We start from the raw sequence: 22,525 nt of genomic DNA, 5'->3' as shown, positions 1-22,525 counted from the left end.
CTCAACAGCACAGGGTTTGTAGCTAATGTTAGTTAGTTAGCTAGACAGCTGTTACAAGTTACAAACTTGTTACTGACATGGTGAATAACGACACAACAGGACATATAGGCAGCAGTTTTTCCTGTAGTACAACGTTTAATAACAAAACAAAATTAGCTGTAGCAGCTAAGAAACTAGCCAGCTAGCTAGTGCCTAAAAGCTACAGGGAGAAGTGTCACTGTCGGATCAACTTTCAGTTTTTCAACACAGCAACAGATTTCTGCTAATGACAGTTTGTCCGGTTAAAGGCTGTGACAAGTGACAGCTGGTTGACAACTGAAACATAGCTAGCTAGGTAGATAAAGTAGTTTTACCTTGCTCTTTCCTCTCGACACCAGAAACTGCTGGCTAGCTAATGTTAGTCTAAATCTGAACAAAAAATTGCGAATATAGCTAACGTCACTGCCTGGCTAGTCTATGTAAACAATGTTATTCACTATAAGCAGAGATGTTGCTATCTATAACCATTAAGGTATCCCCCCCAAAATCCCAACTTCCTTTCGAAACTTCCTATGGAGGAGTGAGAGGGAGGGAGAGGAACAGACGGGAGCCAGCTGGTCATGTCCAGTACAATCTTCTCTATTGCTTGGGGTAAAAAAAGCTCAAAAGCTGATTGTATATCATGGACTCGAGTGACAGCAAATCGTGTCGGCCCTGGAACAACTCTGATTACATTGGAAGCTGACAGTCTACCTTGACTTTGTTGTGGTGACGGTGACCATTCTATATTCCCATCTTTAGACTAGAGGACCTTGTCCTCTCTTCTCTGGATGATGGTTGTTGCATGCTCTCTCTCTCTCTCTCTCATCTGATGGAGGCGATAGTATGGCAGATACCTCCTCTGAAGCCTTTTCACCAAAGAAGAATTCACAGTCTGGATCATCAACGGCATTGTCCTCCATCTCTGAAATGTCCTCTGTCTCTGAAACCTCTTCTTCTATTTGACTGTCACAGTCCAGAATTTGTGATAAGGCTTCATTGACTGAAAGTCTTTCTCCCGCACTGAGAAGGAGAAGCTTGGGAAAGCTCCTTTTCACCCCAAAATAATTATAAAAGTGCAACCAGAACCAGTCAAAACAAAATACATCAAAGACACTTGTTTATTTTGGATGTATCTATACACATGAAAGCCTCCGGGTCAAAATGACCTCCAACATCATGTTTTTATACACAACCTAGACAGACATTCCACAACACATCAGCGTGTCCCCATTTTGAAGTGAGGTTCATGACCCTGAATGAGGAAAAGTCATTTCATTTCATGGAGAAAAAGAGAGGTCAACTAGTATTTTAGACAACTCAAACGTGGAAATGGGTCAAATTGACCCGCAACATAATAGCAAGGCTGGATATCTCAGAGTAGGCTTGCTTGAGTAATTAATACCAATAACATGCCTTTGACTCCCTGATCTGCACAGAAAGAATGTCACCTATTCTCTGATCAATGTGTGTGCGTCACAAAAATATATCAGAATAAATGTAAAACCATCAAGAGACATTCATAGAAGAGCACAAAGAAAGTATTATTATTTTAATATAAAAAGTGCTACAAAAATGCAGTTACAATATTGTCTTTCAGCAGAATTAAAGTTGTTTTTTATTTCCCACAATTTGAATAATGCCTTGTAGCTATGATTGTGTATTTACAAACTGTAATTTGTTACTTTAGCAATTCAATACAATTTAGTAATCATCAAACTTGTAATCAAAGGTGTAGTCCTCTGTGGGCTCTAACTCCTGGATTTCTGTGAGGATCTCGGCCTGCGTGGGCTCTGTGTACGAACTCTCCACAGGGAACCACGAGTCATACCAGGAAGTAGTGCTCTCGGTCACCAGCTCCGCCGTCGTCGTGGGGGCCGGTGTGGTGGTCGTGGTGGCAACGGTCGTGGTGGTGGAGAGGTTGGCCCTGAGTCTCCGCAGGCGCAGCTGGCGCAGGCGCATCATCCGTAAGCGGCGGAGATTCTTAGCATTCTGGGAGTCGGCCACCCTGCCACGGGTGTCCGTCTTTGTGGTGTCCATGCTGCCGACGGCTCCACCACTGATATCAATTCCTGCCTGGGGCGGTGCCTTGGTGACAAGCCGTATTGGCCTCTTTCCGTGGAGGTCCATGATCTGCTTGATGCGATCCCAGTTGGACTTGGCCAGGGTGAAGCTGCAGGGGGTGGCCCCGGAGTCGTAGCCCACCATGCACAGCCGGATCTGGGGAGTGTGACCGTCAGCGCGGGCCATCACACGGTACTCCCCAGGGTTCAACAACCGCCAGTAGTCTCCGGCTGCAGCTACGGGGGGGGGGGAGAGCGAGAGGAGCAGAAAGAGAGAGCGAGAGGATCAGAAATGTCATGTTATATAATCATTTTGGAAGGAACTACCATGTACATTTGTCTTTGGTCTTCCTCTGCGATGTGCTGTGTGTGTGTGTGGTTAAATGCAGGTTTACCAGTCTTGACGTCATGCTTGATACCTTCCACAGAGATGGTGGCATTGGCCAGAGGTTTGCCCTCCATGTCCCTCACTATACCCTTTATCCCACGATGCACCTGGCACAGGAAACAGAAACTCTATCAGGGCTCAACACTCAGATGACATCACTGGGCGCAATTCAATCAAGTGCAGCATTTACTCAGTGGCATTTAAGGAAAGGGGGATTCCTAGTCAGTCGTACAACTTAATGACTTCAACTGAAATGTATCTTCCGCATTTAACCAAACCCCTCTGAATCAGAGGTGCGGGGCGCTGCCATCGACATCCACGGCACCCGGGGAACAGTGGGTTACTGCCTTGCTCAGGGGCAGAACAACATATTTTTACCTTGTCAGCTCAGGGATTCGATCCAGCAACCTTTCGGTTACTGGCCCAACACTCTAACCACTAGGCTACCTGCCACCCTTACTTTCTTGGGGACCTGAATATTGACTGGTTTTCATCAAGCTGTCCGCTCAAGAGGAAGCTTCTTACTGTAACCAGTGTCTCTAACCTGGTTCAGGTTATTAATCAACCTACCAGGGTGTTTACAAACACTACAGGAACAAGATCATCCACATGTATTGATCACATTTTTACTAATGCTGTACAACTTTGTTCTAAAGCTATATCCGTACCCATTGGATGCAGTGATCACAATATAGCGGCTATATCCAGGAAAGCCAAAGTTCCAACAGCTGGGCCTAAAATAGTGTATAAGAGATCATACAAAAGATTTTGCTGTGACTCATGTGGATGATGTTAAAAATATGTGTTGGTCTGATGTGATTAATGAGGAGCATCCAGACTCTGCACTTGATGAATTTATGAAATTGCTTTTTCCAATTATTGATAAACATGCACCTGTTAAGAAACTGACTGTTAGAACTGTTAAGGCTGAGAAATTGAAAAACTGTATGGTTGAAAGAGATGGGCAAAAGGAGTGGCTAATAAGTCTGGCTGTACATCTGACTGGATTATTTACGGCAAATTGAGAAATTATGTGACTAATCTCAACAAAAAGAAGAAACTTTATTATGAAGCCGAGATCAATGATATAAAGAATGATGGAAAAAAACTTTGGAGTTCTTTAAATGAAATTATGGGCAGAAAGACAAATTCAACTCCATCTTTCATCAAATTAGATGGCTTATTCATCACAAAACCATTTGATGTTGCCAATTATTTTAATGATTATTTCATTGGCAAAGTGGGCAAACTTAGGCAGGAAATGCCCACGACAAACAGTGAGCAATTATCTTCATGCATAAAAAAACGAATTATGAAAGAAAAGCAGTGCAAGTTTGAATTTTGTAAAGTTAGTGTGGGAGAGGTGAAAAAAGTATTGTTAATGATCAATAATGACAAACCTCCTGGCATTGACAACTTAGATGGAAAGCTACTGAGGATGGTGGCTGACTCTATAGCCACTCCTATCTGTCATATTTTTAATCTGAGCCTAGAGGAATGTCTTTGTCCTCAGGCCTGGGGGGAAGCCAAAGTAATTCCGCTACCCAAGAGTGGTAAAGCGGCCTTTACTGGTTCTAACAGCAGACCTATAAGCTTGCTGCCAGCTCTTAGCAAACTGTTGGGGAAAAAATTGTGTTTGACCAAATACAATGCTATTTCTCTGTAAACAAATTAACAACAGACTTTCAGCATGCTTATAGAGAAGGGCACTCAACATGTGCTGCACTGACACAAATGAGTGATGATTGGTTGAAAGAAATTGATATTAAGAAGATTGTGTTAGATCTCAGTGCAGCCTTTGATATTATTGACCATAGCCTGTTGTTGAAAAAACTTAAGTGCTATGGCTTTTCAACCTCTGCCATATTGTGGATTCAGAGCTATCTATCTAATAGAACTCAAAGGGTTTTCTTTAATGGAAGCGTCTCTAATGTCAAATATGTAAAGTGTGGTGTACCGCAGGGCAGCTCTCTAGGCCCTCTACTCTTTTCTATTTTTACCAATGATCTGCCACTGGCATTAAACAAAGCATGTGTGTTCATGTATGCTGATGATTCAACCACATACGCATCAGCAACCACAGCTAATGAAGTCACTGAAACCTTTAACAAAGAGTTGCAGTCTGTTTTGGAATTGTTGGCCAGTAATAAACTGGTCCTGAACATCTCTAAAACTAAGAGCATTGTATTTGGTACAAATCATTCCTTAAGTGCTAGACCTCAGCTGAATCTGGTAATGAATGGTGTGGCTGTTGAACAAGTTGAAGAGACTAAATTACTTGGCGTTACCTTAGATTGTAAACTGTCATGGTCAAAACATATAGATTCAATGGTTGCAAAGATGGGGAGAGGTCTAGCCGTAATAAAGAGATGCTCTGCTTTGTTGACACCACACTCCAAAAAGCAAGTTCTGCAGGCTCTAGTTTTGTCTTATCTTGATTATTGTCCAGTCGTGTGGTCCAGTGCTTCAAGGAAAGACCTAGTTAAGCTGCAGCTGGCCCAGAACAGAGCGGCTCTTAATTGTAATCAGAGGGCTGATATAAATACTATGCAAGCCAGTCTCTCTTGGCTAAGAGTTGAGGAGAGACTGACTGCATCACTTCTTCTTTTTATAAGAAACATTAATGTGTTGAAAATCCCAAATTGTTTGCATAAGCCAACTTACACACAGCTCTGACACACACACTTATCCCACCAGACATGCCACCAGGGGTCTTTTCATAGTCCCCAAATCCAGAACGAATTCAAGAAAACATACAGTATTATATAGAGCTTTTATTGCATGGAACTTCCTTCCATCTCATATTGCTCAAATAAACAACAAACCTGGTTTAAAAAAACGGATAAAGCAACACCTCGCGGCACAACGCCTCTCCCCTATTTGACCTAGATAGTTTGTGTGTATACCTTGATATGTAGGCCACGTGTGCCTTTAAAAATGTATGTAGTTCTGTCCTTGAGCTGTTCTTGTCTAATGATGTTCTGTATTATGTCATTCTTTATTATGTTTCATGTTTTGTGTGGACCCCAGGAAGAGTAGATGCTGCTTTTGCAACAGCTAATGGGGCTCCTAATAAAATACCAAAATACCAAATACCAAACGTTCATAAAATAACATAAAGTAACAAAAGGCACAGTAAAATACATTTCATTTATGTTGTCTTTGTAGTGTGTATTCTGACCTGTTCTATGAAGGACAGTAGTGCCTCTCGGTTGTTCTCCCACTCCAGAGGCAGCTCACTCTCGTGCGGAAACTTGTCACAGCCCAGGAAGACGGACAGCTCAAAGCAGTTAGTGTGCAGGTAGCTGAAGTCATTCATACCTGGGGGTTTAAATCACGAGGGAAGTATAAAACATGAGATAGTGTTAATTAGGAGTTTCTTAACGCTTTCTGCTTCTCTCTATCTCTCTCTCTTTAACCCGATTCTTCATACTTCTTTCTTCCGCTCTCTGTCACACCCTGATCTGTTTCACCCATCTTTGTGCGTGTCTCCACCCACCTCCAGGTGTCGCACATCTTCCCCATTATCCCCAGTGTATTTATACCTGTGTTCTCTGTTTGTCTGTTACCAGTTCGTTTTGTTTCGTCAAGCATACCAGCGTTTTCCCCGTGCTCCTGTCTTGCTCTAGTTCCTGTTTCCCCGGTTTTGACCATTCTACCTGCCCTGAGCCTGCCTGATGTTCTGTACCTTGTCACGCCACCCTGGATTACTGACCTCTGCCTGCCCTGAGCCTACCTGTTGTTCTGTACCTTTTGGACTCTGCTCTGGATTACTGACCTCTGCCTGCCTTTGACCTGTCATTTGCCCGCCCCACTGTTTTTGTAATAAACTTTTGTTACCTCAGAACTGTCTGCATCTGGGTCTTCTCCTGAGCATTGATACTATCTCTCCTATCTCTCTCTCTGCCGCGCCCTCCTTCAGACTCCTCTCTTCTCTCGCCTCTCCTCCACTCTTCCCGTCTTTCCCCGTCACCCATTGACACTCACTCCCCACCACAGGTTTCCAGCTGGCCCTGTTGATGATGCCCTGACCCCCAGAGATGTCGTCGGTGTGGCAGGAGCCCCGCTGGGTCTCCGTCATGGTCAGGTGGCTGTGGGCGTACGACATGGCCAGCCAGCGGAACATGGTGTCGTCTGCCGTCTCCCGTAGTGCGTCCCCGTTCTGACGCTGCATCCGGGCCCACGTTTCCTCGTTCATCTCATGGTCCATACCGGGTCGAGACCCACGCCGAGACCCCAACGTCTGTTGAAAGACACAGGAATCAGATTATGTTAATGTAATAGAAGATAGCAGGGCTGGAACTGGGATCCTGTGCAGATTAAAATCTATGGGTACGTCTGAAATTCCCTAGATAAAGATTCCCAATATAGGATACTACTTTTCCTGCTTTATCTTATTTCAGTCACAACCGAACACACCCCTGCAGCCTTTGGAGGCCGCTGCATATCAAACGGGTATGCCACCACTTTTTCTCCCCCCTGCAAATTGGCCCCCAACACAAATGGGGTCCGCTCCATCCAGTTAATGACAGCTTTGGTCTCCAGGGCAACCTACAAAAAGAGAGAGAGAGAGAGAGAGAAAATAGAGATGTAACCCCAGAAATTCAAACTGTAGTATAATTGGAAATTGTCAGAGAGAGAGAGAGAGAGAGAGAGAGAGAGAGAGAGAGAGAGAGAGAGAGAGAGAGAGAGAGAGAAAGAGTGAGACAAAGCGAGAGAGAAAATAGAGACTGTAGTGTAATTGGAAATTGAGCAGTACAAAATCAATAACAGAAACAACAACAACAACGTCTCGAGCCCAAACACCCACAGAGCCATTGAGGAAGTTCTCTGGGAGTGGGATGTGGTGATTGGGTACAATGCGTGGGACCCAGCCCCTGTCCTCTGCCCCCCACAGAACACTGTTGAGGTCCGGGAAGTTCTGGAAGATATCGTATCCCTCCTCCGTCCAGTGGCCCAGACCCCAGTTCCCCATCTCAGAGCCCTAGAGATGAGAGAGGAGAGGTGAGACAATGCGATCTCTATTGGAGAGATTATTGCAAATACATTTCTTAGAGCAGGCAGTTTGCGACTAGGGGGGAGAGAAATTAGATATGGAAAGGACATTATGTAATGTTACATTGGTTCCAGTTTCATCAATTAATATATATCCCTTGTTGGAGCAACTTTCTGGATTGAGCCCAGGTCCCTCACCATCTCGTAAGCCAGTTCGTAGGCGTCTGGGTTGAGTGAGGGAACCAGGTGTATTCTCACACCCTCCACCAGGCGGCGCACTCTGGGGTTGTCGTCATTGTACTCCTTACACATGAACTGCATCAGCAGGAGGAGCAGCTCCCGCCCCAGCACCTCGTTGCCATGGAGACCCGCCGTGTAGCGGAACTCCGGCTCACCTGTTGAGTAAGATGATGTCTTTATGTGACAGTGTCTTGTGATCACTTAGTATGTGTGCGAGTTCCGTTGCTGTATGGCTCACCTATTACTCACTCGCTCGCTCACTCACTCACTCACTCACTCACTCACTCACTCACTCACTCACTCACTCACTCACTCACTCACTCACTCACTCACTCACTCACTCACTCACTCACACACACACACACACACACACACACACACACACACACACACACACACACACACACACACACACACACACACACACACACACACACACACACACACACACACACACACACACACACACACACACACACACACACACACACACAGTCTTGTACAGCTAACCTTGTGGGGACATACAATTCAGTCCCATTCAAAATCCTATTTTCCCTAACCCCTAACCCTAACCCTAAACCTAACCCTAACCCTAATCCTAACCCGTACTCTTACCCTAACCCTAACCCTAACCCTAACCCTAACCCAAAAACCTAAACTTTATCCTAACCCTAAACCTAACCCTAACTCCTAACCCTAACCCTACAACTAACCCTAGCTCCTAACCTTAATATTTAACTTAATTCTAACCCTAACACTAATTCTAACCTTAACCCTAAACCCCCTAGAAATAGCATTTGACCTTGTGGGGACTAACAAAATGTCCCCAGCTGGTCAACTTTTTGTTCGTTTACTATTCTTGTAGGGACTTCTGGTCCCCACAAGAATAGTTAAACACGTCCACACGTCCACACGCACACGCACACGCACACGCACACGCACACGCACACACACACACACACACACACACACACACACACACACACACACACACCTGTCTGGTGTTCCCCGGGGTTGTCAGAGATCTCCATGGCGTACATCTTCAGGCCAGCAGAACTCTTCCCAATGTTATAGATCCTTGTGATGTTAGGACACTCCTCATTTATCACCTTCATCATCTGGGATGGAGAGAGGGAGGAGAGAGAAGGGAGGGAGGAGAGAGAAGGGAGGGAGGAGAGAGGAAGGGAGGTGGGAGAGAGGAAGGGAGGAGAGAGATGTGGGAGTGATGGAGGGAGGGAGATGGGAGTGATCGAGGGAGAGATGGAAAGATGGCGGGAGCGAAGAGAGTGATGTGTTAGGTGGGCGTGATGGAGGAGGAGAGGGAGCAGGAGGAGAGAGAGGGAGAGGAGGAGAGAGAGAGGAGAGGGATGAGGGAGAGATGAAAGAGGGAGAGTGGCTATCTCACCTGACATACCCACCTGTGCCCCACTCTCATTTCAGACTCACCTGTCTCATGTCCTTATAGTTGTGGTGTCTGTAGTCCAGGTCGTCTGTAGGGTGGACCTCATTCTCACTACGGAAGCTGCCTGCGGGGAGTGAAGGGAGGACAAACATTGGAAGCATGTGGTGGAAGCATGTGGTGGAATTCATATGGGAGATATCATTCATGGGAGAGTAACGGGGATGGTTGTGGGCGTGATGATGATCATTTTAGAAGTTCTGGAGGTGATGGAGTTCGGGATGTGATGAGGTTCTGGAGTTTTTGGAGGGGATGTTTTCACTGATGTGATGGGGTTATGTATAGTATTGTACTCACTTGGCAGTTGGCAGGCCATGACCTCAGCTCTGAGACACAGGCTACCGTTCCAGCTCTGGGGGAGGATACGGATGTAACGTGCCACGATTGGCCAATCAAACTGCACCATCACTGGACTGTCCCTATCCACATTGCCATAGAACAACTGGAGGGATGGAGAGGGGCAAGATTAGAGAGGAGGAAAGTTGAGAGATAAATTGGATAATAAATTGGCAGCTGCACTGACCAATCTTAAGAGGTTACTCACCCACTCAGCATAGCCATCATGGAGCACCGTCCAATCACGACTGTCGTTACTGAAGGACACGTGGAACGTGGACACAAAATCTTCCCTGAAATACAGAAAGAGAGAGAGAGAGAGAGAGAGAGAGAGGAAGAGAGAGAGAGAGAGAAAGAGAGAGAGAGAGAGAGAGAGAGACTTTACAAGTCATACGAATATCCAAGTTGTGTAATCTTTAACATTCATAGTGCCAGTTGATTCCACAGGAAATATTCAACTTCCTATTACTTTTTCCTTATAATCACTTTTGCAGCATTCTGCTTATCTAATGGATAAAAAAAACCTATTGATGTTTATGTTGTTTGGTTTGGATTAATTTCATGTGTTGTTCATTTCAAATCAATTGTGCAGGCTAATGGGGATTCCAACTGGCCCTGGCTGTGTGAACGGTGCAGTGACCCCAGGGCAGTGATCCTGGACAGCAGGACTTACGCTGAGTCTGAATTCCTGCCCTGTACAATGACTCCAGTGAACTCCACCTCTCTGCGAGCGTCCACCTCAAACCAGTGGTTATGCTCCTCTGGCTCTGCGCACCACGCACCCCCGTACACACCGTCGTCATCACCGGAACTCTGGGGAGACAAAATAATCCCCTCACTGGTCAATCATGCAGCATCCCCTAAAGATATAACTGAGGAGATAGTTGGAAGGAAAAGCTCCCTAGGTTGGAATGAACCTTGAGAGGAACCTGTGCCCATTTTACAGTACTATGGTGACAAGATGGCGCCGACAGACATGGCAGCTCTGCTTCTAGCTCCTAAGCAACTTTCCAATATTTAGTATTTTGTGTTATTTCTTACATTATTAGCCCAGAACATTTATTGTGTTATTGCATACAGCCAAAAATAACTTTTGGATATCAGAGCGACGGTAACTCACCAGTATTACGACCAGGAATATGACTTTACCAAATTGGATCTTTTGTTCATACCCCCCAGGGCAATTGAACTTATCCCAGAGGCTGCTCCAAGACGCCGGCGGCGGAGAAGGTATTCGGAGTGGGCTTCTAGTCCGACTCAGGAGGCGTGCACATCATCCACCACTTCCAAGTATATTACTCGCTAATGTTCAGTCTCTGGACAATAAAGTAAACGAGCTCAGGGCGAGGATCTCCTTCCAGAGAGCCATCAGGGACTGTAACATACTCTCTTTCACGGAATCATGGCACTCTCGGAATATACTGTCCCCGTTCATACAGCCAGCTGGGTTCTCAGTACATCGTGCAGACAGGAATAAAGAACTCTTCGGAAAGAACAAGGGCGGTGATGTATGTTTCATGATTAATAACTACTTATGGCGTGATTGTGATAACATAAAGAAACTCAAGTCCTTTTGTTCACCCGACCTAGAATACCTCACAATCAAATGCAGACCGAATTACCTCCCAAGAGAATTGTCTTTGGTTATAGTCACAGCAGTGTATATTCCTGGACATAATGGACATAATGCAAACTGGACATAATGCAAACTGGAAACCACATATCCTGAGGCCGCATTTATTGTAGCTGGAGATTTTAACAGAGAACATTTTAGGAAAACACTACCAAAGTTCTATCAACACATTTGCTGTAGTACTCGCTCTGGTAAAACACTCCCCCTTTTGAAATACCTACAAGGCCCTCCCCCGCCCTCCCTTCAGCAAATCAGATCCGAACTCCATTTTACTCCTTCCTTCCTATAGGCAGAAACTCAAACAGGATGTACCCGTGCTAAGGTCTATTCAGCGCTGGTCTGACCAATCGGAATCCATGCTTCATGATTGTTTTGATCACGCAGACTGGGATATGTTCCATGTAGCCTCTGAGAATAACATTGACGTATACACGGACACGGTGACTGAGTTCATCAGGAAGAGTATAGGGGATGTTGTTCCCACTGTGACTATTAAAACCTACCCAAAGCAGAAAACATGGATAGATGGCAGCATTCGCGCAAAACTTTGCGCAAAAGCGTGATCCATCGCATTAACAATGGCAAGGTGACTGGGAATATGGTCGGATACAAACAGTGTAGTTATCCCCTCCGTAAGGCAATCAAACAGGCAAAACGTCAATACAGAGACAAAGTGGAGTCGCAATTCAACGGCTCAGACAAGAGACAATCACAGATTACAAAGGGAAAACCAGCCACGTCGCGGACACCAACGTATTGCTCTCAGACAAGCTAAACACCCTTTTCACCCGCTTTGAGGATAACACAGTGCCACCAACGCAGCCTGCATCCAAGGACCGTGCGCTCTCGTTCTCCGTGGCCGATGTGAGTAAGACATTTAAGCGTGTTAACCCTCGCAAGGCTGCCGGCCCAGACGGCATCCCTAGTCGCGTCCTCAGAGAATGAGCAAACCAGCTGGCTGGAGTGTTTACGGACATATTCAATCTCTCCCTATCCCAGTCTGCTGTCCCCACGTACTTCAAGATGTCTACCATTGTTCCTGTACCCAAGAAAGCAAAGGTAACTGAACTAAATGACTATTGCCCCGTTACACTCACTTCTGTCATCATGAAGTGCTTTGAGAGGCTAGTTAATGATCATATCACTTCTACCTTACATGACACCCTAGACCCACTTCAATTCGACCCAATAGATCCACAGATAAAGCAATCGCCATCGCACTGCACTCTTCTATCCCATTTGGACAACAGGAATACCTACGTAAGAATGCTGTTCATTGACTATAGCTCAGCCTTCAACACCATAGCACCCTCCAAGCTCATCATTAAGCTCGGGGCCCTGGGTCTGCACCACGCCTTGTGCAACTGGGTCCTGGACTTCCTGACGGGCCGCCCCCAGGTGGTGAAGGTAGGAAACAACACCTTCACTTCGCTGATCCTCAACACAGGGACCCCACAAGGGTGCGTGCTCAGCCCCCTCCTATACTCCCTGTTCACCCATGACTGCTTGGCCACACACGCCTCCAACTCAATCATCAAGTTTGTAGAATACACAACAGTAGTAGGCTTGATTACCAAAAATGGAAACCGCAGAGGGAGCAAGCCCCTATCCACATCGATGGGACCGCAGTGGAGAAGGTGGAAAGCTTCAAGTTCCTCCGCGTACACATCACTGCCAATCTGAAATGGACTACCCACACAAACAGTGTGGTGAAGAAGGCGCAAAAGCGCATCTTCAACGGCAGGAGGCTAAAGAAATTTGGCATGGTCTGTAAGACCCCCACAAACTTTTACTGATGCACAATTGTGAACATCCTGTCGGGCTGTGTCACCGCCTGGTAAGGCAACTGCACCACCCACAGCCGCAGGGCTCTCCAGAGGGTGGTGCGGTGCATCACCGGGGGCACACTGCCTGACCCCCAGGACACCTAGAGCACCCAATGTCACAGGAAGGCCAAAAATATCATCAAGGACATCAACCACCCGAGCCACGGCCTGTTCACCCCGTTATTATCCAGAAGGCAAGGTCAGTACAAGCGCATCAAAGCTGGGACAGAGAGACTGAAAAACAGCTTCTATCTCAAGGCCATCAGACTGTTAAATAGCCATCACTCACCGGCTACCACCCAGTTACTCAACCTTGCATCTTCGAGGCTGCTGCCCTATATACATAGACATGGAATCACTGGCCACTTTAATAATGGAACACTAGTCACTTTAATCATGTTTACATACTGCTTTACTCATCTCATATGTACAGTGGGGAGAACAAGTATTTGATACACTGCCGATTTTGCAGGTTTTCCTACTTACAAAGCATGTAGAGGTCTGTAATTTTTATCATAGGTACACTTCAACTGTGAGAGACGGAATCTAAAACAAAAATCCAGAAAATCACATTGTATGATTTCTAAATAATTAATTTGCATTTTATTGCATGACATAAGTATTTGATCACCTACCAACCAGTAAGAATTCCGGCTCTCACAGACCTGTTAGTTTTTCTTTAAGAAGCCCTCCTGTTCTCCACTCATTACCTGTATTAACTGCACCTGTTTGAACTCGTTACCTGTATAAAAGACACCTGTCCACACACTCAATCAAACAGATTCCAACCTCTCCACAATGGCCAAAACCAGAGAGCTGTGTAAGGACATCAGGGATAAAATTGTAGACCTGCACAAGGCTGGGATGGGCTACAGGACAATAGGCAAGCAGCTTGGTGAGAAGGAAACAACTGTTGGCGCAATTATTAGAAAATGGAAGAAGTTCAAGATGACGGTCAATCACCCTCGGTCTGGGGCTCCATGCAAGATTTCACCTCGTGGGGCATCAATGATCATGAGGAAGGTGAGGGATCAGCCCAGAACTACACGGCAGGACCTGGTCAATGACCTGAAGAGAGCTGGGACCACAGTCTCAAAGAAAACCATTAGTAACACACTACGCCGTCATGGATTAAAATCCTGCAGCGCACGCAAGGTCCCCCTGCTTAAGCCAGTGCATGTCCAGGCCTGTCTGAAGTTTGCCAATGACCATCTGGATGATCCAGAGGAGGAATGGGAGAAGGTCATGTGGTCTGATGAGACAAAAATAGAGCTTTTTGGTCTAACTCCACTCGCCGTGTTTGGAGGAAGAAGAAGTATGAGTACAACCCCAAGAACACCATCCCAACCGTGAAGCATGGAGGTGGAAACATCATTCTTTGGGGATGCTTTTCTGCAAAGGGGACAGGACGACTGCACCGTATTGAGGGGAGGATGGATGGGGCCATGTATCGCGAGATCTTGGCCAACAACCTCCTTCCCTCAGTAAGAGCATTGAAGATGGGTCGTGGCTGGGTCTTCCAGCATGACAACGACACGAAGCACACAGCCATGGCAACTAAGGAGTGGCTCCGTAAGAAGCATCTCAAGGTCCTGGAGTGGCCTAGCCAGTCTCCAGACCTGAACCCAATAGAAAATCTTTGGAGGGAGCCGAAACTCCGTATTGCCCAGCGACAGCCCCGAAACCTGAAGGATCTGGAGAAGATCTGTAGGGAGGAGTGGGCCAAAATCCCTGCTGCAGTGTGTGCAAACCTAGTCAAGAACTACAGGAAACGTATGATCTCTGTAATTGCAAACAAAGGTTTCTGTACCAAATATTAAGTTCTGCTTTTCTGATGTATCAAATACTTATGTCATGCAATAAAATGCAAATTAATTACTTAAAAATCATACAATGTGATTTTCTGGATTTTTGTTTTAGATTCCGTCTCTCATAGTTGAAGTGTACTTATGATAAAAATTACAGACCTCTACATGCTTTGTAAGTAGGAAAACCTGCAAAATCGGCAGTGTATCAAATACTTGTTCTCCCCACTGTATATACTGTATTATATTCTACTGTATTTTAGTCAATGCCACTCCGACATCGCTCGTCCTAATATTTATATATTTCTTGATTGCATTCTTTTACTTTTAGATCTGTGTGTATTTGTGTGAATTGTTAGATACTACTGCACTGTTGGAGCTAGGAACACCAACATTTTGGCTACACCCGCAATAACATCTGCTAAACACGTGTATGTGACCAATAACATTTAATTTTATTTGGTGTCCAGTATGTAGTATTCTAAGTATATCTGCAGTACTATGGTGTGTATGTTCTGTGTGTATGTTATGTAGTATATATTATACAATACAGTGTGTACCTGCATGTGGAGCAGAGAAACCGTGGTGAGACTGAGACAAGGCAATACTATGGTGTAGTACTGTGTATCTCTATACTATAGTGTAGTGTAGTATAGTGTACTCTGTGTACCTGCATGTTGAGCCTGCCTCTCTGAGCTGAGAAGCCGTGGTGAGACTGAGACGAGGCCAGCAGCTGGTCATCATCAACACGATGGGACTCCAGGCCTAGAGGAGGGCATTCTGGGAAAACCAAACAAAACAACTGAAAACTAATGGGACACACACCAAAACAAAACAGTTCAGCCAGCCACGCTAAATGTTTTGGTCTGTAGTCGTCAAGAGCAACAGGCTAAAAACACAGTCCAATACTGACCACATCTTACACAAATAAACACAGGCACGCACACTCACCCACAAACACACAAAATGCTTTTTTGAATTCTGTTCTGAAAGGGCTAAAAGGGAATGGTTGTTTTCAAGTGCGGCAAAAAGTTTTTGCTTTCTCATAGCATTCTTTTTCCTTTTTATGAGGTCTCGGAGGCCAAAACACGAGTCTCCGATCTGGTACTTGGAAGAGAAAGAGAGAGTGAGAAAGAGAGAGAACAGGCTAGTCGTCTCCTCGTCTGACTGTACAGTAAACATCTATTTCTGGCCGGTCCAGAAGGCTGATTGGGGAGAAAACAAGGTTACTACAGGAAACAGAAGAAAACAGGCCAGCATTCCAACAGTATCTAACTGCGACAGATAAACACTCACATATCAAACACTGTGACCGAGACATTTACTGCAGGGAAGGGTTGGGAGTATAGGGTTAGGGGTTCAAGTAAAGTTGAAGCTGATCATTGATGAATACGATTATGAGGTATTGAGGTGATTTTCTTACTCTTGGACTCGGCGTGTAACGGGATCTGCCTCAGCCTCTCCGCCTCTTCCTCTTCCCACATCTTCCTCAGCCGCTCCACTGTGGTGCAAGACACCGCCATTACTCTCCAGCTCAGCAAGCATCAAATACTGTACTTTCATATGTTCTGCCAGTATAGCACTGCACAGTTACTGCCATTCCATTTCCCTCCAATAAGTCTGCATATTCTCATAAACAGATGGCTCAGTTTACTCTATCGAACTATACTGACAGGCCTACACTGAGTGGTGAATTTATCTCCACTTTACATCATCAAATGTACACTTGAAATCTCTCAGCCTGCTCTGCACACACTCAAAATTAACCCCAACCCCCCTCCTACCCTCCCTCCCTTCTTCCCTCTCTTCATCCCTCCCCCCTTGTCTGTCTCACGGATACTGAGGCCCAGGGCCCCAACACGTGACAACAGCTGTTTTGATAAACCCTATTCATTTCCTTATCGCTCTCCCTCCCTCTCCCCCTTTCTCTCTTTCTCAATCCACCCCATTCTCTCTCCAACAGCCACATGGAGATGGACTTCTCTCCTTCCACTCCCCGACATTGACAACGTCGCAATCCACAGGCTATAACATACCGTGTCCCATAAATAACCCAGTCGTCTAAGTGATGAATTAACACATACGGGTGTTAAAAGGGACAGAGCTACAGGGTTCTCCCTGACAGAAAGATCAAAGGGATTCAGACCTTTTTCCTCCTTCTCCTTGCGAGCTTTCTCTGCCTCCTCCTCTAGCTTCTTAGCTGCCACTGTGGAAAGAGAGAGAGCAGAGGTTAGACGTTACAGGGGGGAGTGCTCTTACAGAGCATGATAAATAACCAGACAGACAGGTGGTGTACCTACAATCTGCATAATCATACTCTTCGTACCAGGGCATGGGCGGCACAGTGGTTTCCTCTGAAAGAAAAATACATTTATTTGTGTGCATGTTAAATAAATGCAAAATAAACGATTGAAAATAGTACTGTAATTTGTTACGTGGCGGGATTGGCTGTTACCTGGTACATACATAATGACCTCAGTGGTGGTCCTCTCTCTGTCAGCTGTAAACAGACGTTTAGATGTCTTACAGGGCTGAACAACAACAGTTTTCTGTTTCTGTACTCTACATGAACGTGTTTCCTCTCAACTGTCACGAACATTAGGCTTTGACAATATTAGTGTCTTGCTTTTTTTTTGTCATTTCTTATCGATGACGTATGATCATAATCTCTGCCAAGCTGAACTCATGCGTCAAAACAGAGAAGATTGGATTGAAAGTGACTGTTGAGTCATGTCAGACGCACGCTTGGCATCCCAGTAATCTTGGTCATGCTCTGTCAGAGTCTTGGAGCCAGTAGAGGGAGGCGTGGGCCCCGAGGGTCTCCTGTCTACTGGGCAGAAACAACACAAACACAAACCCCAACGCAAAGTCAACAGAGACCTATTGGCTACAAAACCTGCGCATTGCGAATGAACAAGATTATACGGAAACGTTACATGAACGTGACCCTGCTTGTTTTCGAAGGTCTAACGTGAAAAGAACCAGCTCATAGCACAGAGATAAGCTGATTTCTCATATGTGATCCCGTTGTCTTATATCAAACCATCTCTTACCCTGGCCTGGCTCTTGAGGCTCCTTGGGAGTCACAGGTGGAATCACTGCAAAGACAGATCTGTTAAGTCACCAACCGTTATATTCAGTCACAAACCAACACACTGCATTAAAAGACTATATTGTCTACGCAACCTACAGCCCAGCTGCACTAAAAGACTAACGTAATATTGTAAAGCATCTTTGGGTCCTAGAAAAGCACTGAATAAATCAAATATACATCTGTAACATCATTATTAAAGCCTCTGTATAAGTACATCTATCCCAGCCCAGCTCAATCAGCAGTTTCTCCTCCTCTTCCTCCAGAGTGGGTTTTTTGGCCACCGGCTCCACCCCCTCGTCCTTCCTTCCAGTCGTCTTGGAGGCCTTCGTGGCTTTGGGCTTGGTGACCTTGGGTGCCTTGGTGGCTTTAGGTGCCTTGGTAGCCTTGGGCTTCTTAGGTGCCTTGGTGGCTTTAGGTGCCTTGGTGGCTTTAGGTGCCTTGGTAGCCTTGGGCTTCTTGGGTGCCTTGGGGGCTTTCTGCTTCTTGGCTTTGGCCTCCCTCTCTGCAGCTTTCTTTGCCCTGGCTGAAGAGAGAGAGAGAGAGAGAGATAGAGAGAGTGTGAGAAAAAGCGTTCAATTAAAAATGACCACCACCATTACTACACCCTAGCTCCATCCAGAAAATTTGAGAAAGAGAATGAAAGGTTGGAACAGAAGACGGGACCACTAACTACAGCAAGAGACAGAGAGAAATCTCTCCACAGGTATCCCTTTGCCCTCTCTTTCCTTCTCTTCTCTTTCCTATTTCCTGAAGGACAGGCCTGAACACATTCCCCCTCTCCCACAGGGTTCAATGGTTCAACAATGAAGCTGAACCCTTGTACGGACAGACAGGGTCAGCCAGGTCACTGCTTTGTTTTGGTTTGCAGGCCAGGCAGCCAGCTGGCCAAGCTCAAACCCACTGTGTTGACGCTCCTTCAACTCTCTGAGTGTCGACAGCTGTCCAACTGTTCCTGGTTGGTTCGTTGTGGCTTGTGGATCATGCTTCATTAATGGTATAATAATTTACACTTCAGTCCCCGCACCAAGCAATAAGTTGAGTTGTAGAGCTACAGTGCTCACCCAGGAAAGTATTGTGGAATACTACTATCTCATATAATGATTTAAAAGCAGTTTACTTATGGTTAACAAACATTTTTTTAAACTAGTTTGTAATCAAAAGTGTTCAGAGACTTGCCATACTCAGAGACATTGCAGCTGTGGAAAGAGTCTAGTCAACCATTGCCATCCATGTAATTGCCCTCAGACTAGCAGACAGACACAGGACTGTAACACACAGAGTAGTAGCTTAACTATCCCCAGACTAGCAGACAGACACAGGACTGTAACAGACAAAGAAGCGCTTGTTTTCTCCCGGTAGACTTCAGTAGACCTGCTCCTGCAGCTCTGTTATGGTTCCATGATCACAGCATTACCTAGCTGTCTAAAATGTAAATGTCAACATCCTCACACACACAGCCAGGCCAGCTAAACACACTGCCCAGGAAACTGTCTGCTCTTTCTCTGTCTACTCACCTTTTCCACTAACCTCCTATTGGTAGGTAAGGATTTTCCTCAAGTGCTGTTAACCAATGAATAAGTGAGAACTCAAGCCTGAAGAAGGCTGTTTTTCCCATGAAGATACGTGGATATCTGAAGGTAAAAACAAGAAAACTCTCCTGGATCCCTGTGAGACATCTTTGGCACTGTGAATCATGCCCTTTAATCACAAGTTAAATACATAAATCAAGCATTTTTTGTTCATAATTGTATCTCCCTGCAGCACAACCAAATGAAAGATCACTCAGTGGTTCCTGGTTCTGCAAACTCAGCCTTTTTTTTTTATTGTAGCCTAATTCTAACAGCCCGGGATGGATTTGGAAAGAACTAGTAGAGTTGTGGCTTTGCAGTGGAAAATGTAATAGTGCACACATTAAACATCAATTCCATTGTTACAACTGGGCCCAGTCATTAATTCTCTCTCCTTACTGTGAAAATGTTTCTGTATTTTACACAAATCTTCTGGAAATTGACGGCCTGGGTATGCAGAAAGATGTTATAATATATTCAATCAGATAGGCAAACAATGCAATATTTTCTCTCAGATAAATGATATAAAGTGTGGGGAAACGGAAGTTAGGTGGAAAATACTGTATCCTTGAAAACCGGAAACGTACCCTTTCTTCCCACTGAGTGAGCACAACTGTGCATCAGCCAAACACCACATGGTTACTAACCGGTTAAATCCACAGTAGGGAGTCTTCCCCACTTTTCCACAACACAAACTTGTAAAACTTTTTAAGTAAACTGTATGCATATGTATACATGCCTCTTAGAAAATTGGTCTTCGGAGGTCATTTGTGGATAATAAAGACTACTGCACTACAGAGTCTGGACGTCAACAGTCTCACTGAAAACATATTGTTGACGCAATGGAGAGTGTAGCGAGGATGGAGGGGGGGGGGGGGGGGGGGGGGGTTTGGTGACGTAAAGAGGAGGGTAAAGAGAGAAGGGTTATAAAAAGGAGGATGATGAAGGGATGGAAAGGAAACCCACTGAACCACCCCTTACCACCCTGCTTCTACCCCTTACCACCCCGTACCTCTTACCACCCTGCTTCTACCCCTTACCACCCTGCTTCTACCGCTTACCACCCCGTACCCCTTACCACCCTGCTTCTACCCCTTACCACCCCGTACCCCTTACCACCCTGCTTCTAGCTCTTACCACCCCGTACCCCATACCACTCTGATTCTACCCCTTACCACCCCGTACCCCTTACCACCCTGCTTGTACCCCTTACCACCCCGTACCCCTTACCACCCCGTACCCCTTACCCCCCTGCTTCTAGCCCTTACCACCCCGTACCCCTTACCACCCTGCTTCTAGCCCTTACCACCCCGTACCCCTTACCACCCTGCTTCTAGCCCTTACCACCCCGTACCCCTTACCACCCTGCTTCTAGCCCTTACCATCCTGCTTCTACCTCTTACCACCCTGTACCCCTTACCACCCTGCTTCTACCATGATCCAGACCAGATGTGTTTGCCATCTACACATGCAAGCACGCACACACACACACACACACAAGCACACAAGCACACGCACACATGCACACTGCTGAACTGGGATGTTTCCCACTGCCCAGAAATTGTGAGTGAGAAATTGTGAGTCATTTTTGACAGTAAGATGCTCAAGGAACGACTCGGGCTCCCACACATTGTTCAGTACTATTATTACATATCTAAACCACAGAGAAACAACATTATAGAAAAGTGCTGCAGCTCCGTTACCCTCCTCTCTCAGATCCGATAGCATCAGGCATGTTGGGTTTGGATGAGACACACCACGTTGGTTGGCTCCATGCACACGTGTTTCAGAGGGGAGTGTGTGGGAAGCATTCAGCTGGGAGCTCTACTGGACCAGGATCGTCTCTGCCAATGCCTCTGTCAAGGTCTCCACGCATGTTTGTGAACAAGACGCAACAAGGGGGAAACTGGGCCAAGTCTTTGGTAAGTTTGTTCCCAAGAGGTTGTTACAGGGATTGCTGGTTGATGGACCACCATGAAGATACAGTCAAGGAGAGAAAGAGGACAAAAAGAAGAAGAAGAAGAAGAAGAAGAACTGAAGGAGCCACCTCTTACCTGCCTCTACCTCCTCTGGAGATTTCTTCTTCTTTGGTTTGCTCTCCTCCACCTCCACGCCAGGGTCGTCCATCATAACCTCCTCCCTGTCTTCCTCCACTTCTCTCCCATGAGCCACAGGTCCAGCCTGTCTCACCTGTAACTGGACATGTCCAGTGTCCTGTCCCTCCATACCTCCAGCCCAGCCCAGAACCCAACAGCACAGGGCCAGAGACACCCACAAACTCAACACTGCACCCCTCATCTTCTTACTACACTCAGAACCAGGACCAGAACTCGCAGTGCAACCTGACCCCAGCTCTAAGAAGGCCTTATCTGCCGTGCAAGAGAAGATTCCTCAGTCACTCTGGTTGCGCCAACGAAACAAAGGCAAGGTTGCAGACCAAATAGGTCAACTAATGTTTCAGTGACGCACAAAATCCTCAGGCCACCCACAGACTCTCACACAGACCAGTCAGAGTAGTCAGCTAACAGATGACCTGCATGTGCTAGACGAGCAACAACAATAGACCATCCAACAGTCCTCAGGTTTAGAAGAAGTCTCAACCGGAATCAGTCTGTCTTGAAGAGTCTCTACGAGCTTGAAGAGTCTCTAAGAGCCAGGAGACTGAAGGAAAGATTGTCGAAATCTTTGGTGTGTAGAAGGTTTTGGTTTGTAGAAAGCTGTGGTGAAAACTTTGGTGTGCAGATGCGTATAGAACTTAGTCCTGTTTGGTGGTGTGTCAGAGAGAGGAGAGGAGGAGGATAGAGCTGTGGGCTCAGGGTTTTTAAGCAGCCTCCTGGCAGAGACCAAGGAAAGGAACCGCAGATGCATGCAGGAGTCTGGAGTCTCAGAAGCAGTTACACAGCACACCTCCTGGCTCCCGTCTGTTCCTCTCCCTCTCACTCCTCCGTAGGCATTCTTCTCTTATCCCCTCTCTCCTCCTCTCCCTCTATTCCCCTCTCCCTCTCTTCACTAAACACAGGGGAGGAGCCTTCCACACTTCACATTCCAGAGGAGGAGAGATAGAGAGGGAGAGAGAAAAGAGAAAAGAGAAGAATAGTAA

The 22,525-nt window shown here is 46.0% G+C and overlaps 1 protein-coding gene across 3 annotated transcripts; it reads right to left on the bottom strand.

The window, feature by feature from the left end:
* Window positions 1-1,121: 1,121 nt before the first annotated feature.
* LOC139552085 (inactive carboxypeptidase-like protein X2) lies at window positions 1,122-22,424 on the bottom strand. Of its 3 annotated transcripts, none has more exons than XM_071363486.1 (21): window positions 21,480-22,424; window positions 18,072-18,380; window positions 17,817-17,861; window positions 17,507-17,593; window positions 17,219-17,263; window positions 17,064-17,117; window positions 16,910-16,969; window positions 16,187-16,264; window positions 15,434-15,543; window positions 10,173-10,312; window positions 9,708-9,792; window positions 9,461-9,605; window positions 9,151-9,230; window positions 8,699-8,822; window positions 7,663-7,859; window positions 7,280-7,453; window positions 6,889-7,020; window positions 6,457-6,712; window positions 5,651-5,790; window positions 2,477-2,576; window positions 1,122-2,318 (listed from the first exon to the last, which is right to left on the bottom strand). In XM_071363486.1, exons 1-21 carry the CDS (start codon window positions 21,721-21,723, stop codon window positions 1,723-1,725), a joined length of 3,201 nt encoding a protein of 1,066 aa, XP_071219587.1. In that variant the 5' UTR covers window positions 21,724-22,424; the 3' UTR covers window positions 1,122-1,722. The 3 variants fall into 3 exon arrangements, with proteins under 3 accessions (XP_071219587.1, XP_071219588.1, XP_071219589.1); XM_071363487.1 differs by having other exon boundaries at window positions 17,507-17,590; XM_071363488.1 differs by lacking the exon at window positions 17,507-17,593.
* Between the last annotated feature and the right edge of the window lie 101 nt (window positions 22,425-22,525).

This window comes from Salvelinus alpinus, chromosome 24, assembly GCF_045679555.1.
Source record: "Salvelinus alpinus chromosome 24, SLU_Salpinus.1, whole genome shotgun sequence".
NCBI classification, from domain to species: domain Eukaryota; kingdom Metazoa; phylum Chordata; class Actinopteri; order Salmoniformes; family Salmonidae; genus Salvelinus; species Salvelinus alpinus.
The sequence above is the reverse complement of the archived record's forward strand: the minus strand, read 5'-3'. Positions and strand labels throughout refer to the sequence as shown.